The sequence below is a fragment of the Chelonia mydas genome, chromosome 9 (genome assembly GCF_015237465.2).
Source record: "Chelonia mydas isolate rCheMyd1 chromosome 9, rCheMyd1.pri.v2, whole genome shotgun sequence".
NCBI lineage: Eukaryota > Metazoa > Chordata > Testudines > Cheloniidae > Chelonia > Chelonia mydas.
Window position 1 is genome coordinate 98478160 of NC_057855.1, and position 19280 is coordinate 98497439.

At 39.3% G+C, this 19280-nt stretch overlaps 1 protein-coding gene across 2 annotated transcripts in view; it reads right to left on the reverse strand.

Moving 5' to 3' along the window:
* WDR44 (WD repeat domain 44) overlaps positions 1–19280 on the reverse strand; it is a 60381-nt gene that overhangs the window by 23620 nt on the left and 17481 nt on the right. For both annotated transcript variants that reach the window (XM_037908274.2, XM_037908273.2), the window contains exons 3-9: positions 13585–13659; positions 12220–12877; positions 8048–8130; positions 6802–6897; positions 4227–4363; positions 2604–2687; positions 1750–1856 (exon numbers count right to left, since the gene is read on the reverse strand). In XM_037908274.2, coding sequence (XP_037764202.1) covers positions 1750–1856; positions 2604–2687; positions 4227–4363; positions 6802–6897; positions 8048–8130; positions 12220–12877; positions 13585–13659 — 1240 coding nt within the window. The remainder of the gene's footprint in view (positions 1–1749; positions 1857–2603; positions 2688–4226; positions 4364–6801; positions 6898–8047; positions 8131–12219; positions 12878–13584; positions 13660–19280) is intronic.

Sequence of the window (19280 nt, forward strand, 5' to 3'; positions counted from 1 at the left end):
TGGGGGAGGAGGTCATGGCCTGTAGGTTTGCTTGAAGTGTTTCCTCTTTGGGACCAGGGTGTAGGAAAACCCTCCGCTTCCTGCTTATTTAGAGTTCTTAAGAGAGTGTAGTGATTCGTTGGTCTTCTCATTGTAGAGATTAGACTCAAAGGGCAAGTCCTTGATGGTATTCTGGACCTCCATGGGGAATCCTGACGAGCGAAGCCACGATTCATGCCTCATGACTAAGGCTGTGGAGATGGCAATAGACACAGTATCAGCTGCATCCACAGCTGCTTGGAATGATGCCAACAACCTGCCTTCATCAATAAGAGCTTGGAGCTGAGCTCTGCCTTCCTGAGGATATTTGTCTCTGAATTCCAGAAATTCAGAATAATTTAGGAAACTGTACTTTGCTAACAGTGCTTGATAGTTGTGTAATCGGGTGTGCTCATCTGGAGCTTTGGCTCCATCTGTTGAAAGGGTAGGCTCCTGTTCTACCAACTGTGCCGGTGGAGAATACTGTGACTTGCGGATGCAGTAGGGGAGGATCTTCTCTCTCAGAGGGTTTCTTGTGGTGTCGAAATGTCTCTAAGGAGGAACAAGCTGACAGAAGAGGAGATTGTGGATAGGGCAGAGGGAAAAGATCTTCGGGCGAGGAAAAGGTTTTACTCCTACCTGGAGCTCCTGAGATGGGAACGGACAGATCCAGAGCCTCTAATGACCTGGTAATCTGAGGATCCCACTTGGAGTGTGCCAGAACTGTCGAATGGGGTCCAGCGTGAAGCTCCCAGACAGGAGCAGTGGGTGCTGATCTTTTGGCTTGTGGGCCAGAGCCGGTATTGTCAGATCCTTCTTCAGTTGCACCTTTCCTTTTTGGATAGGTTTAGGAGGACCTAATTCCTTATGATCTGCACACACAGACTCACCCAGCTTGTACTGGGATGGGGAGGGATGCTTTCTCTTAGGGGCAGATGCGGATGGGGAATCTGTCCTTATGCCTGTGGTTATACTCCTCACTCTTATGAGAGGGTTTCTTAGGCTTAACTGATTTGGCCTCTACTCCAGGTTAATGCTGCTCACAGTTTGAGACCACTTATAGATATTGAAAGCAGAGGAAGACCATAGTCAACACAGAATTCTGACTCAGGCCGTGAGGTGGTAAGAAGGAATTGGAGTGGCATTGGTCCATGCCACCCTTTATGCCCAGGGTTTGGAGCATGGGGAAACCAACTGTGCATGCACAGATCAAAGAGCACTCCCTGCTACAAATCTCTAGTCCCGGGTGCATGCACACCCGGTGTGGAATACACATGGGGACCAGCACTAGAAGAACCACCAAGCATAATTCTTTATATTTTTATTAAGTATATACATTGATTAAATGTCTTTAAATCCCCTGTATTTCCTGTACATCTACAGGCTAGTTTTTATGCTACACTTAAAATCATTATTCAGCTCCTGCTGCCCTCCCCACAGCTTTTCCTGCCATCCTCCCTACAGCTGTTTGTACTGTGTAAGAAACAGTAACACCACAAAGGAAGCAAACAAAACCACCCCTGAAGTATTCATCTGTCAGATCATACAGAGAACTGCAAGACAGACCTCAGCCTCGAGAACCCGCATTATGTTGAAGCTATTTGGTGGGAGCATAATTCATTTTTAATTTTCCCCTCAAAGGAAAATCCCAGATTCCCTTATACAGCTGGCTTTTGTCCCAAGGGACACACAAGATTCAGATCTATTAGATAATGATTCTATTTCACTGACCTTCATCTCGAACACTTTTAACTTTATTTACAGCACGTTCACCATATTCTTCAGCAAGATGCTTTGCCCTCTTTACTGATTTGCCCAAGAACTTTTTCAGCTGAGTCCTTAAAATGCAAGGATATTTTTTCACCACTCATGCCATGCACAGAAAACCAATCACATATAGTATTTACAATTTATGACCCTAAAACATTTTGGGTTTGAAATAAAGTGTTATTTCTTTCCATTTGTATTTTTACATCTTAATATAAAGAACAGCCATACTAGGTCAGACCAATGGTCCATCTAGCCCAGTACCCTGTCTTCCAACAGTGGCTGGTGCCCAATGCTTCAGAGGGAATGAACAGAACAGGACAGTTATCTAGTGATCCATCCTCTGCTGTCCAGTCCCAGCTTTGGCAGTCAGAAGCTTAGGGATACCCCGAGCATGGGGTTGCGTCCCTGATCATCTTGGCTGACAGCCACTGATGGACCTATACTGGAACTTACCTAATTATTTTTTGAACCCAGTTATACTTCTGACCTTCACAACATCCCCTGGCAATGAGTAACAGAGGTTGTCTGTGTGTTGTGTGAAGCAGAACTTCCTTCTGTTTGTCTTAAACCTGCTGGTTCAGCTTTTTTGCTCGTAAGCATCAGTAATTTAATTAGGGTAAAATATAGGTACCTATTTTTAATATGTAGTAGTAGTCATAACTGATTTCAGATCCGTGTCCTGAAGTCATTTTGAAACATGAAAGGGGGGGACAAGTTGTGACCAGAGTACAGATTACATGAAAACAAAACATTTGTACTTCTAAAGACACTGGTAGTTTACATAAAACAGTGAAACAAGAGGCCTAAAGTCTTACGTTTTTTGTTTTAACCTTCCTCCATCAGAATCAGTTTGCTGTGTCTGCATTTTGTCCTCATCATCAGATTGTGCTGCATCATTGCTGTGAAATATACACTGTTATATGCAAAATACCGTAACAGCTCTTAACACAAATTAAAGTGTTAGCATCATTCTATTAAGCATTAAACCATATCTTTAGATTCCTACTTATATCACACATCTTGATAGCTCTTGATTTAGGAGTCCATTAGTAAGTTCAACATCCTCCAATAAAGTTCAGCATCGTGTTCAGCAAGCAATAGCTGTAGTCAGCAGATACAATGCATTAGGTACCTTGATTAAGACAAACTGCATACACATCTCTCTCCAGAGCGACCAATTCAAGGTACATGTTATCTATTACCTTATGTACATTCAAATATCCTGAAAGGCCACATTCTTTCTCGTCTGTGTTTTGAAAAATGTCTGAAGCAGACTAAATACATGAATTGGCTAACGAATTATTTGTACGTATAACAACTTTTTATTGTTTCACAACATGTTACGGATGCTTCTGTTCCATTATGGTACTTTGTTTCCAATTGTAGATGTTAAGCAAATATGTATCTAAGAAAGCCAATACTGAAGGAAGAAATAATGCAAAGCAAAATTTCGCACACAAGTTTATGTGGCTGTCTGAAAATTATTTTGTCCAATGTTATACGTATTTATAAACAGGACAAGTGTTCAAATTCCTGACATTTATGCTAAGGGCTTAGAGATCTCTGCATTAAAATATGACTTGCTGATCAGCATCAAGTATTTAAGTACACAGTTAAATACACAGTGTATTTGTGAATACAAAGTGTATTCAAGTTAAACACTGGAATGCGTTACCTAGGGAGATGGTAGAATCTCCTTCCTTAGAGGTTTTTAAGATCAGGCTTGACAAAGCCCTGGCTGGGATGATTTAACTGGGAATTGGTCCTGCTTCGAGCAGGGGGTTGGACTAGATGACCTTCTGGGGTCCCTTCCAACCCTGATATTCTATGATTCTATGATCTGCGACAGTTTACCATAAGGTCAACTGACAATCTCCGAACTTATTCAAGAACTCAAAGGAGAAATTATAAACCTGCTTAAATAGGATGGAGACTGTAGAATACTCAACTGTAATTGTGCCCGTAGAATTTCAAAGCATGAATGACCTCTTAATATTTATTCTCCCATAAATTTATTTTAACTACTTCTTAGGCACCTATTATTGGGATATAATAAAATGCATTCAGTTCAGGTCAGAAGCAAAACAACATTATGCATATTTACTGCTGTTTGGTTTGGAGTTAAGGCTGATTTTCAGAGATGCTGAACACCTGCAGATCCAGTCAGAGATTTATTGTCCAGTAGTTGGTTATCCTAAAAATACAGTATTTCATTCGATATCCTCTGTTACCTAACTAAATAAGCTAATGTCAGAGAGAACCAGGTAACAGCATTCAAATTATACACAACACAAACAGATGGATGGGTTGAAACATACTTCCTTACTTCCGTTAAAAAAGGCTTTAAACAAAATAATGAGTATAGAAACAAAACAGCAATATTAGAATATATCACAAGCTATCCAAGATGAACAGCTAGAAGCCATTTTCATTCATACCTGACATATTCCTTAGTTCTCCTCATGATATGTAACGTCAGGGGGTTAATGCCTGGTGGCAGTTTTTCTTCTGCCAAGCTCAATGGTATTTCTTCACCGGTATCAAGGTTCTTTATCATTACACTCGCTAGAATTTCCTGCAGTAAAGAAAATATGAAGAATCTGACATTAATGGGTGCCTTAAGTCCTAAGACTTAAACAATGATTTTAGAGGATTCTAAAGAAAAAAGGACACCTTATATACCAGAATATTTTGTATGTGGTTTTTACTGGGAAATTCTGCAGTACACTCTATGCCTTACAATACTGCATTATATGAACCATTTTTTCCTAAATTGTCTTGATTTAGACATGTAGAATGCTAATGATAGCACTTTAAAGAAAGGACACAACTAACTGGATTATACGGGTAGAGTTACAGATTTTAGATATGCGAAGGGAAGCATTCTATGTGACCTCTGCAGAACACAGACCTAACTTGTCTTCTGTTTTACAACATGCAAACTCAACTACCTTCAATTTCTGAATCGATATTTGGTAACTGATACTGCCCTATTTAATAGCCAATTGTACCACTATACAGTTAGAAAACTGAATAAGGGAGCAGATTGGATAAGATGCAAATTCCAAAATTCTGAAATCCTTCTCTTCAAACTTTACTTTAGGTTTATGTCCAAATGGAAAAGAGAGAGGACCATCTTATCTGCCTACTACCAACTTCTATTCACCAGGGGGCCCTGTGGGCTAGAACAGTTGAGTCCTAGTCAGGACAAAACAAGGACACCTTTTGAAAGGCACTTTAACCTACTGATGTCCTAGACATGGGCTGTCATCCCATGACAGCAATGATTAAGTTCTAGGTTGGCTTATTCATGCCACCATTCATTTTTTTAGTTTATTAATAAGCCATATGTTTCCTAATGACACTAGGAAGATGTTAATTTGATCTGAAGAAAGATTTTCCTCCATCTTTTTTAGATGTATGACAAGTTAAACTTGCTGGAAGTCCCACTCATGATGCTACTTTGTTTGAGAATGGAGTGGGGGAAAGCAATCCAAGAAAGAATAATTTTAAAGACAGGTCCACCTATCGCTATTAGCCAGGATAGTCAGGGATGCAACCCCATGATCTGGGTGTCCCTAAACCTTGGACTACTAGAAGCTGGGACTGGACAACGGGATGGATCTCTCAATATATTGCCCTATTTTATTCATTCCCTTGGACGCATCTGGCATCAGCCACTGTCGGAAGTGTCCAACTGCTGGAAATGGCCCACCTTGATTATACTTACAAAAGGTTTTTTCTCTCTCCTGCTGGTAACAGCTCACCCTACCTGATCACTCTCATTACAGTGTGTACGGTAACACCCACTGTTTCATGTTCTCTGCGTATATAAAATCTCCCCACTGTATTTTCCACTGCACGCATCCGATGAAGTGAGCTGTAGCTCACGAAAGCTTATGCTCAAATAAATTTGACAGTCTTTAAGGTGCCACAAGTCCTCCTTTTCTTTTTGTGGATACAGACTAACACAGCTGCTACTCTGAAACCTGTCGGAAGACAGGATACTGAGCTAGGTCGACCATTGATCTCACCCAGTATGGCCATTCTTATGCTCTTATGAATGGAATCTAAAATTTTGCTGCAATAACTAGTACAAATTTAAGGTATGGAATGAAGAAAGAGATACATAAGGGACAGGCATGAAGAAAACACAAAGCTTACAGTGTTATTCCAACAACAAGACAGCTAGTGCCTATTTATGAGGGGAGGGAATCCTATAACGTCAGAACGGACAAGAATACACACAAGAATATAAGTCATAAGTAAGGCTAAGATTTTGTCATGGTTATTTTTAGCAAAAGCCACGGACAGGTCACGGGCAATAAACAAAAATTAAGGGAAGCCATGACCTGTTTGTGACTTTTGCTGCTGCAGCTCCATGGTTTCCCCTGCCACCATGGTGGCTGGGAACTGCAGGGTTCTTCCCCCTCCCCGCAAGGCTGTCCCCGGTGAGTCGCTGGAACCCTGAAGAGGGCCCCCCATCACTGAAACCCTGCAGGGAAACCCTGAGGAGGCTGTTGTCTGTGGCTGGAAACCTGAAGGGGGACCCTGAGGAGGCTTTTGCCTGTCACTGGAACCCTGCCGGGGCCCCGCTGGCTGCCAGCTCCTGTCCCGCAGCCCCAGGGGCTGAAGCAGAAAATGTCACAGAGGTCTTTGGAAGTCACGGATTCCATAACATAAGCATACCCTTAGTCATAAGTATAACAGAAAATACTCTATCTTCTAATAAAATATGCAGCCAAACACTCTTGGAATTCCAGTACGCTCAACCAGAAACATTTAAACACTTTGTGAGCATTCACAGCCCTTGATTCACTGGAACGCCTAACCTGTGAAGAAAAATAGTGTTGCTCTGCACCATTCCTACCGCGCCTTCCTTTTCCCCACCTCAGGATACCATGGTTCAACAGTGCATGAGCAGGGGTGATGAAACATGACTATTCTAACCCATCTCTGAAATTGCAAAGAAAAAGCACACATAAGAAAACTGGGTAGAAGTGCTAGTAATACCTCATCTGTGAGTTCTCTTCCAGAGTTAGATCTGGGTCTTTGTGGTCCAAGCAATTCATTTGGTATTGTTTGTCCATCAGCTGATTTTCCATTTTCCTGCAGTTGTGTGTGTGCATAGATATATATATATGCATATTAATATATGTATTTACTTCAAACATTCTTTCAGTATATTAGTTTCACTATAATTCCAGAAGTGCAAATCGGCAATTACATTACAGGATATTTCCAGAAAAATAAAGATAATCATTTTCCATTTGAAAAACGTACATGTAATGTTTATAAATAAAGTATTCTGAAATTAAACTCTGAACGAAGAGCTATACAGATTGCCTGCCACATACACAATACTGGTATTTGCAAGTGCTGAGCACCTGCAGCTCCAACTGACTTCTATTAAAGAGGTGTGGATGCTGAGCACTTGTGAAACATGGGGCCCCAAGATCGAATAGCTTCCCTTGCCTTTATCCCACCCAAGGGTGATTGTGCTTATATTTAAGTGACTTTCCGATTCTCTCATTTTCTCTTGCTACGTCCTGTGGTGAAAGTTCAGGATCAAACAAATCCCTGGGCAACTTCACTGGCTATAATGGAGTTAACTCTAAGGTGAATTTGGACACAATTTCAGCTGCAGCAACTTTGTCAAAAATCTACTGTATAATCAAACAAAAGGTGGATTGGGAGACAAAATTATTCAGACAAAAAAACCCTTCACTGGCAAGAGATGTACTAAAAAATATTGACGAAGTCAATGTATTTTCTATTGTAATTGGCTCTCCCCAGGACTAGTTGGGATGAAGGTAGGTGGGGTTAGAGAGAACCTGGAGAAGGAAGGGAAAGCATTTAAGTGCGCTGCTACCTGTAGTCAGCTCGAGGACACAGGAGACACTTGTGGGAGGCTCTATCTGCATTAAAGGACTGTCAAGAATTAAAAACATGCTGTCACTATTATTTTAATTCTCCTTTTGCTGCATTGTATTTTATACAATATTAGCTTCACATATGTAGACCTTTGATTCCTCCAAGTTTGTTATGATGTGAAAGTGCCTATTTAAATGAACCCATTCGGTATGATTTCTAAATACTTTATTAAGGTCATCCAAAGATTTTACTTCATTTGCAGGCAAGGACTATCTTTTCGTTTTGTCTGTGTACACACACATGCAGTGTCTAGCACAATGGGGCCCGGATACATGAATGCGACTCCAGATAACCACAATGCATAATAATAAAACAGTTCACTAACCTGTGCAGTAACTATTTTATCTCCACTGGTTGCGCTTGCCAGATCCAAAGAAGGCTGAGAATCTTTGGCCATGCATTCTGTCACTGTATTCAAAGCAAAGAGACCACCAGTTGTTAAATTCTCTCTAGGAACTATAAAGCAACTGCAGGTTAGAAAAAGGTGCATCATGATAGTATTATATGCCCTAGAAATTTTTTTATTTAAAATTGCAATACCAGGATAGAGATAATTTAGTCAAAGTTACATTAATACACCACCTTTTTCAAACTGAAATAAATATCAAACAGTATTAGTAATCTGTATTGCCAATTAGATTTCTTATGCAAACAAATCCAACACCAGTAAAGGGGATCATTTAAGCCTGAAAATAAGTTTTGCTACTAATCTCTACTCCCTCTACCGGGGTGGGGAGGATAGCTCAGTGGTTTGAGCATTGGCCTGCTAAACCCAGGGCTGTGAGTTCAATCACTGAGGGGGCCATTTAGGGATCTGGGGCAAAAACTGGGAATTGGTCCTGCTTTGAGCAGGGGGTTGGACTAAATGACCTCCTGAGGTCCCTTCAAACCCTGATATTCTATGATTCAGCATGTGTTTATGTTACTGTTTCCCCCAACGCCCCCCCCAGGGCCTGAGCAGCTCTTGTCTATTTATTAGCATGGAGATATAGATTATACATGCTTCAGCTGCAATGTGCACAACTCTGGGAAGCCTGCTATAGACCACGCTGCTGAATACACCATATTCGCTGTTCTGTCCCTTGTACAAGATGATGTTAGGAAACTATTTCTACTGAGGAAGACAGGCATTGCAGGTGCAGACACCGCACTCCAGTGACACAATAATGTAGCAGCTACTTTAAACTTAGAATCCTTCCAGATCCCTGCACTCATGTCAGGACTAAGTATTATCTACGATCATGCCCGACAGGTGTTTGTCTAACCTGCTCTTAAAAATCTCCAATGACAGATATTCCAAAATCTCCCTAGGCAATTTATTCCAGTGCTTCGTCACCTTGACAGTTAGGAAGTTTTTCCTCATGTCCAACCTAAGCTGCCATTGCTACAACGTAAGCCCGTTGCTTCTTATCCTATCCTCAGACGTTAAAGAGAACAATTTTCTCTCCCTTTTCCTTGTAGCAAGCTTTTATGTACTTGAAAACTTATGCCCCTCTTCCCCCCAATCTTCAGACTAAACAAACCCAATTTTTTTAATCTTCTCGCATGTTTTCTGGACCTTTAATCATTTTTGCTGCTCTTCTCTGGACTTTCTCCAATTTGTCTACATCCTTCCTGAAATGTGGCACCCAGAACTGGACACAATATTCCAGTGGAGGCTTAATCAGCACCGAGTAGAGCGGAAGAATTACTTCTTGTGTCTTGCGTACAACACTCCTGCAAGTACAGCCCAAAATGATGTTTGCATTTGTCCTTATGGAATTCATCTTATTTACTTCAGGCCATTTCTCCAGTTTGTCCAGATCATTTTGAATTTTAATCTTGTCCTCCAAAGCACTTGCAACCCCTCCCAGCTTGGTATCGTCCACAAACTTTATAAGTGTTCTCTCTATGCCATTATCTAAATCAGTGGTCTCCAAGGTGGGGTGTGCTCACCCCAGGGGGTGCGCAAGACCATCCCTGGGGGCACGTGGCAGGAGAAGCGCCGCCAGCACGGCAGGCAGCAGTGCTCCTGGACCTTTGATTCTTCAGCAGCTCTTTTCTTTTTTTTTTGCTTCCCTAGAGCTGGCCCTGGGGGGGTGCACGATTCAAAAAGTTTGGAGACCCCGATCTAAATCACTGATGAAGATATTAAACAGAACCAGACCCAGAACTTATACCTTACAGTAGCTCCAACGAGGCTGTATTTCCCTAGTTTCTTTATGAGAAGGTCATGTGAGACATTATGAAACTTTAGTAAAGTCAAGATATACCATATCTACTGTTTCCCGGCTATCCACAAGGCTTGTTACCCCATCAAAGAAAGCTACCGGGTTGGTTTGACAAATCCATGCTGTTACTTATCACTTCATAATCTTCTAAGTGTTTGCAAACTGATTGCTTAATTATTTGCTCCATTATCTTTCTGGGTACTGAAGTTAAGCTGACTGGTCTGCAATTTCCCCCTGGTTGTCCTTATTTCCCTTTTTATAGATTGGCACCATATTTGCCCTTTTCCAGTCCTCTGGAATCTCTCCCATCTTCCATGACTTTTCAAAGATAATCGCTAATGACTGAGGAGATATCTGAGCCAGCTCCTTGAGTATACAAGGATGTATTTCATCAGGCCCTGGTGACTTGAAAGAACAAATGAAACATTACTTAGATGTCTGCCTTATTTTAGCCTCTGATCCTACATCATTTTCACTGGCATTCACTACATTAAACATCCAATGCTAACAACCTTTTTGGTGAAGACTGAAACAAAAAAGTCTTCTAGCACTTCTGCCATTTCCACATTTTCTGTTGTTTCCCCCCTTCATTGAGTAATGGGCCTACCCTGTCCTGGGACTTCCTCTAGCTTCTAATGTATTTGTAGAATATTTTCTTGTTATGCTTTACGTCTCTAGCTAATTTAATCTCATTGTGTTATTTCCACTTTTTGCAAGACTCTCTTGAGTTTCAGATCCTTACTTCCTAACTTTCCTACACAGTGGGATAGTTTGATCTTATTGTCCCCTTAATAATGTCTCTTTGAAAAATTTCCAACTCTCTTGAACTGTTTTCCCCCATAGTAATCTCTGAAAATAAATATTTATTATAGAATATTTTACAGGTCATTTATAATTTTAGAATTAGCAGGAACTGAAATAATCTGTAATGATATAAAATTATACAGTTACAATATGACATCTCTAATTCCTTCTCTTCATCATACAGTGGTTAAAATTCACCCAAAAATTTATCTAAGTTGACTTCTGGCATACTGAAACTACACCATTTCTTTATTTGCTGGAGCAAAGGTTAATTTTCCTCCTAATGGAATGTTTCATCAAAGAGTTTCATTAGGGCTGTGCCCTGCTTAAAAACCAAATCCTCAGACAATACATATGGGGAAAATCATTACTGGAAAACTAAAATTTATGATTTATAATTATATGTATATACACAAATGCATGTGTACTATGCTGGGTGTTTTACCTTTCACCACAAGAGTTCTATCTTGCTCAAAGTATATTTTATAGCCTATCAAACTTGCAGTTTTCTGTCCTACACTATTCTCAACATAAAAGACAGCCTTCTTCTATGCAGAAATAGTTGACAGAGTGCCAGAAGATCAAGCTTCTTTTGGTTCGGACTAAAAATTATTTTTGACAGCCATTGCATCAGAAATTTAGTACTGAAGGTTTAATGTGATCTTTGTGAACTGATTACTGTTTCTAATCAGCTGTCCTCACTGTTGCTGGGCAATTCTCTGGGACAGTACATAATTACTTAGTATAAAGTGGCATGGTGCTAGATTCAGGACCGCGTCTCATGTTTACTTCTGACACTCCAATACATATGCACATCCAACCATCATTAGTAGAAGGAGATAGTAAGATACCTACAGTATGGGCAACAACCATAACTAAAAGTCATGTGTACAGAGTTTTAAAAAGTCCAATATGAATACTAAAGAAAGACATTACTTCTAAAGATCTAGCCATAAACATAGCCATCTAGCCAAAAACAGAACTGAATGCCACATCTAATCTGTGGCTTTATAATCACTACTTTTTAAAAAACATTTAGACTCCTGTTGCTGTGCAGAAGAGACATAAGCAGGGAAAAGATAAAGGAACAGTGAAACTGATCACAAAATGGTGCAAACACAGAAAAGAAAACAGAGAAAATATTTCCATTGCTTTCTCTTGCTCTGTTTTTATTTGTTCTGAATAAAAGCAGGTGAAAAATTCTGACAGAAGTATGGAGTGAGACTTTCAAAAGAAAATATGTGAGTTAACAGCCCGAATCCTGTTGACTTTCAAAGGGCCTCGGGGTCCTAACTCACGTAGATATCTGAAAATGCCATGTGATTGTTCAGTTGATTGCTCCTCTTTAATTCAAGGATAGCTAGCCAAAAGAAAAGCAAGAGGTTCAGTAACTTCTGAAAAGCAGAAAAATGGCAACTGTCTAAAGACAGAAAGTTGGTGCTCTAATCTGGACAGAATACCTTAGGGCAAAGCATATACTTGCCTTCTAAACCAGATAATTTTTGCACCTCAAACTCCAATTCACTCTTTTTCTTCCGTGGTGGTGGAGCGGGCCGAGCAGGTGGTGGTGGTCTAGGAGGAGGAACATTTGCTGGAGGCGGTGGGCGTGCTGGAAGAGATTTCTTAGTGCTAGCAACTATATCAGGTTCTACACTAAGTTGCCTTGGGGGTTTGGCTGGAGGCATTTCTTCTGTTGTAAGATCTTTGGTAGGTAAGAAATCGGAAGTCACCTGTTCTAAAATATCTGTCTGCTTCACTTCTGTTACTTCCTCATTTTTAGATGTTTCTTTCGGTGAGTAAGATTCAGTGATTTTAAGCTCTTCAGCTGCATTTATTATTTCTGCTAGTTTATTAGTGGTTTCACCTTCTTGATGCTCAACAGTATGGTCAGAAGGCAAAAAAAACCCTCTGGATTCCACTTCTGCCTCCTTACATGTACTCTGAGTCACAGGTTCTTGAGTATCATCTTGTAATGCTGATTCAGTAGCTAGTAGTTCAGGAATATTACTAAGGATATCTGCTCCAGGAATCCAAGTATTTGTATCTGAAGTTTGATCAGTTAGTTCTTTTCCTTGGGAAGCCAAAGGATCATCTTCTAGCTGTTGTACCTTTTGGCTTTCTTCTATAATACTGTCAATAATCTAAAAAAACCCAAAACATATGTTTGCCAAGACATACAAATATAGGAAGGAAGAGTTCCTAAAGCACACTTGTCAGGCAGTCCATGCCAAGCATAGGATAAGTCTCAGTGTCTATGGAAAAGTTACCTCACTTTTATAATGAAAATAAGGACATCAATAAATATAATATATTAAATATTAATATTAATGTATTAATATAATTATTACCCTCCAGCATTTTTTAAACAAAATTATGGGGGCTAGAAGCTGGATACAGAAATACACCCACTCGAGTGGTAATGGGGTCAAGTGACTTCAGAAAACGTAAACTGCATTTTCTTGCTTTTTAGTGTTGTTTATATTTTTAAAAAGATTGTAACAAAACACAGAAAAATCAAATCTGATTAATTTTTTTTTACATTTATCATCCCCCTCACTCCCCTTATTTATTATACCGTAAAGTAGCCAAATGATTTAGTGACCACAAATCCTGATTTTATTTGAACATATTTAGTTTGATTTCCCCTAAATGAACAGCATTTGGGCTGTTTACAATAACTAATTCTAAAAACTTTATATTAAGGTAATTTAAAACTTACTGATTCCAATTTCAATATATTGCTAAAAATATTAAAAATTAATTTTAAAAATATTTTAATTCAGCTAAGAAGACTTTAAATCTAAGTTTAGACTTTTTATACACACTGCTAAACAGATGTTTAACCAACCTCTTTAGAGTCATCTTGTTTTACTTCCTGTATCAGGGCCTCATTTGCAACTCTGTGTATATTGCTGTCTGTTTCCTGTAAAAACAACCATCAGTAATAAGGAATGGAATAAAATTCCTCCATATGAAAGGTAATTTAGCAAAGATACAAATTAAATGGCAAAGCAGCAAAATATCCCAAGGGGGCAAACATGCCGCGCTATATTTGAAGACCAGTTTTATTGCTGTCATACTGACAAGCTTAAGTAGTAGTTCATAGAGTAAACTGGAGAAGGTATGTCACACTGGAGTTATCACAGAAATAGACAACATACACTATGCTGAGAAATAAAAAAAGTCACTTAATTTCAGTAATTTTCTATTCTCTTGCTATTTTAGGTGTGCTTGATAAGATCTCTGCCTATCACAAGAAACTCCTTCCATCTAAATGATCCTACACAGACATTAGAATCTTGTGCTTATGAAACCCAGTGTTTTCCCATTGAAATGTCACAAAAAATAATATTCTGACTTGGTTGCTAAAATAACCAAATTGAAGATAATGTTGAGTTATGAGAAAGAAATGCAAGCATATTTAATCTGCAATAAATGAAAATTAGGAAAATTAAACATTTATAAGAAGGTAGGTAAGGTAATATCTTTTACTGGACCAACTTCTGTTGGTGGAATGTACAAGCTTTTGAACCACACACAGTTCTTCAGGTCTAGAGAAAAAAATCAGAGTGGGACAGACAGTAAGCATAAGGGGTAACATGTTGCAGGTCACTTGAGATTAGTGAGCAATAAGGATTAGATTGTTATGCAAAAGGGGTTTGAAGTGGACCAGTAAGGGTTAGCATGCAGGTGTATGTTGCAAATTGTTGGAATGAGCCATGAAAACAGTGTCCCTGTTAAGTCCATGTCTTTTTGTGTCTAGCAGCATTATGAATTTAAGTTCCCAGGCTTGCTTTTGAAGGTGTTGTGTATGTGTCAGGATGAGGAACGAGAGGTCAGATATGAAGCGATCACTTTGTGAACTGTTCGCTGATGGATGAGATGGCATTGTCGTCTTATTTTTCTGGGAGTTCATTTAGAGGGCAGACATGGTCTAGTTTCACCCACATAGTTGTTACTGGGGCATTTGACACGAGATGAGGTACACCACGTTGTAACAGGCACGTATAGGATCCATAAATCTTGAAAGGTGCGTTGTGAGTGGTATTCATCATCATAGGAGTGGAGACATGTCTGGAGGTTTTGTAGCCATTGTACTGGCAAGTTCTGGTGCCACTTTGATTTGGTGTGTCCTGGTCCGTGGGGAGCTTACTAATGTTTGGGAGTTGTCTGAAAGATGGAGAAGGGGGTTCAGGAAAGATTTCTTTCAGGATATGGTCCCCATAAAATATGGTTTTGTAATTGTTTGATGATGATTCCCCATAAGGGCTCCAGTGTGGGGTGGTAAGTGACAATTAGGGGTGAGCCGTCAGTGGCTTTCCCCCCCCCCCATCTACTGAAGTTGGTTCTCCCAGGGTATTTGGGTGGCCCTTTCCATTATGCGACCTACTGCTCTTGGTAAAGGTAGTTTTAAGTATGTTTAGGTGTGTGTATCCCTGACTCTCTCTTCAGAGCAAATTCAGTGGTAGCTAAGTGCCTGGCTGTAGATAACAGATTTTTTTGGTGTGTCTGAAGCGGTTGCTGGATCTGCGAAGGTAAGTTTGGTGATACATGGGTTTTTGTATATAGTCATTTGTAGATTCGTTTCAGTAAGAGACACTACCTTACCTCCTTGTGTTTCCACATATACTGGGATCAACACAGCTATATTTATAATAGTTTACATAAAGTTTGTCTTGATTATGCAAAACTAGCTCAATACAAGTGATCTGTAGGTACTTGCAGAATTTTCACATTTTTAAAACCTAGTACTACCATCACTCACAACAGCAAATGTAATGTGATTAGCAGTTGCCAGGTTAAATCACATCTGGCAATCACAAATAAGTCTCTGAGCTCTTGAAAATTCACAACTTCGTATTCTGTCCTAATTATAACTGCTTAACACCTGGCATAGCAATACTAGTTAATACAGCTAAATACAAAGGTATGTTCACTCAGATGCTTTTGGAATCTAATGAAACTGCAGAACAGTATATTACACTCATTTCATTACGAAGTTTAATGAACACAAACAAGAAAATACTTAAGCAATTGTTTACCACTCCACAGACAGACAAAACTGCTCCACCCTAAAATGAAAGTCATTAAGTCATTGGGGAGAGGGATAGCTCAGCGGTTTGAGCATTGGCCTGCTAAACCCAGGGTTGTGAGTTCAATCCTTGAGGGGGCCATTTAGGGATCTGGGGCAAAAATTGGGGATTGGTCCTGCTTCAAGCAGGGCGTTGGACTAGATGACCTTCTGAGGTCCGTTCCAACCCTAACCTTCTAAAAAAAAAAAAAAGTGTGATCCTTATGGGATCACAAATATGGGATATTTGCTTGTTACAAAAATAAGAAATGTTGTGGTTAGAAAATACTTTCACAGGTAGGGCAGTTTGCATCTTGCACCATTCATCTGAATAGCATTTCCACTGGTTATATTTTAACTTTATGAGCAAATCTTAAACATACATTGCAACCCTTAGAGCACCTTGTTTCACCCCCAGTCACACTTAGCCAAGAAAGTACAATGTAGCATAAATTTTAGCAAGTTTACATAGCAGCAGCTCCATGAAAACAGTGTAATTGACACAACGAAGTTATATATTAAGTGTATTAAATACACTAAAACTTAAAGCAAACATTTGGAACCCAATTCTAAAATATTAGCCACTTATTTAGGTCAAGTAACTAACCTTAATTTTGAACATTTTAGAGATTGGGTAAAGACCTACAACTGAACGTTAAAAGTGTTGACTTTTCATACAATGACAAAAAAAATGACCAATAGAAAAAGTATTTCTTTAATTTAAATATGCTATTCGAGTTAATTATAGTCATTACATTTTGAACAGCATTTCTAAATAGTTACTGGCTGTTCTGATATGGCATTCTCTGCAGTATTTTCAGGAGACCACCACCATTTGTTCAAGCTTAATCCAGGGAGCAAAAATGAACATTTTTCAGGAATAGAAAAAAGATAATGACATCAATTTTCCAGTATAATCAGTCGAAGTGTTCCTTACACATCTGCTATTGCAATTTATTAGGAATTCACTCTCTCCTCTTCAACACCACTAAGTGGACAAAAAAAGCTAGTTTTCATTTGAGCTGACAGAATATTGATCATATGCTGATCCGTAAGCTTTTAGATACTCTGCAACTCACATACTATATGGCTTACAATGGTGTGGAAAAAAAGAAAGAGTGGCACTGAAAGCCCAAACCCACAGGCAAAGGCCAGTATCAGCTATTCTTACACAGAAGAGACAAATCCTGGCGCACGACTGGCTGAGAAGAGTCATCTGACAAGCCATTAATTTAATGATTAACCTGCAAAGAGGTAAAACGAAGGCAGGCCAATGTAAAATGAACACACTTGATTCTCTGAACTCGGATGCAGTCAACGCTATTCTACGCCTCTGGTCTGAAGACAGAGCAAACGAGGAAGCAGTGATTTTCATGTGAATTGAACAGCGCTCCCTCCCATCCCCATCCAGGCCTCTTATTTCATTAAGCCTTCGAACTGTTAGAAGTTTTCATCTGGAATTCAGAGCCAAAGTGAAAAGATTTCTGACATTTCATATATATTAACATGTACATGCACTTTGCATTTTACAGCACCTCAATATTTATTGTTTCTTGACAGAGGCTGAGGCCCTTTATTTTGCAGACTACTGTACCTTGATAAAGATTTGAAATGACAACCATTCTGGTATGAATTTGCAAGCAGATTTGGTCTGTTTTTTCTAGATTTTAGTAACCTAGTACAGTAAAAGCTGTGCTATCCGGCACTTTACCAACTGCAAAGGTCGAGAAACGGGCATTTCTGATACCTCCCAACACAAATCTTTCATCTAGTAACCAGGACCAATGCCGGAGCTATTCGGAACCCGAGTATTTCCGAGAGCAGTAGGGCTTAGCCAAGAAGAGCTGAATGCTGTTCTGTTTGCATCCGCCATTGCGATTGGTTGGTTTATTACTTGGTGTATTGTCCTGTGTCTATCGTAAAATATCACCACCATTATAGCATCCAAAATACCAGTGAAAAGCAAAGGAGAGAAGCCTAAGAGAGTTGTGTTGACATTAAAACAGAAAATAGATATTTGTCCACATCTTGTAAAGGGCAAGAATAGGAATGTTTACTCATTTTATTGTATTCCAATTCTTTGAAAATTGGTAATCCATTGGTAAGTATAACTCTTAGTTAACTGGCTGGCACCCCCCATTCCCACAACATGCCGGATAACAAAGCTTTTACTGCAATATCAAGTTTGTCAAAAAATTGTAATATCAGACCAAATTTTAACCGCTGAATGAGAGCCAGTTTGGTCTACAATTAAACCCCTTAACTAATCTCAGTTAAAAATCAGAAGTCAACATGTTTATGGCCGGAGAAGGAACAGGGAGAATTGTCTATAATACACGCCAACAATCAGAATTGGAAAAGTTAGAAAATAAGGGCAAATTCTTGAAAAGTAGGAGCCTGATTTCAAGCTCCCAAATCAGCTTGGTTACACATCAGAGGTTACTGAGCGCTCAGCAGTTACCAGTGACTTCAGCGGAGCTCAGCTGCCTTTTGAAACCCTAACTTTAGGCACACACATTTAAGTGTTGGCCCAGAAATGTGCATTAATATACAATAAAGAAGCACCTGCCGTTATTCTATCAAAAATTAATTAATGAGCAATATTACTCAACAGGAGAGTATATAGGCATTTTCCCCATAACAGAAATATTTGTATATTTTAATGTACTTTTTCTAATTACTCTTAGTGACAAGACATCATATAATAAACTCCTACAACATTTTAATTTAGGCTATTCAAATGCATACTGACAAGGTGACAAGAAGCAAACACATTTTGACACAAATACATCCCACTGTAGTCCGTGCCTCAACAAGCTTGCTAGATTAATTTCCACTTTTGTTGACATTAACACAGTAGACTTTGGACTTGTGAAAGATCCCAAACTCCTTCAACTGTACGGCTGGTCACAAGTTTAATGAACTGATAATGGTACCAAGTGGTGAAACTGATAGTCTGCTTTTATACAAGGCTGACTTTTGAAGGTGAAGTGATTTAGGAAGATACTCCTTAATGAAAAATGAAAATTAGTAACATGGTGAGGACCCCATAAGCAACTAACAGTAGTGCCCAGCCACTGCATATACTTAAAAATTTAGATTATAGCCAAATATTCTCACTCAAAGTTTAGCCAGTGATACATGGAATCCAACTCAATCCACATCCACATACTACTTTCTGTCAGAATTAAATGGAACTACATTTACTGAAAAGTTTAGACATTTAACACCATATTGTCAAGGAGACGTTGAAATTAAAGCAGGATATCAGGTGAGACACCTATAAATGTAATGACAGAATTAAGTCAATGACTTTTCTAAATCTCTCCTCCTAAATCACATTACAGTGGAATGAATAAAGATATGCTGTTATCTGTGGGACAGTGTTATGACTTACTTTCTACCACTGTTGATGAATCAAAATATTTCTATTTTCACTACGGATTACCCAGCACTTCTGGGACAGAAAATGC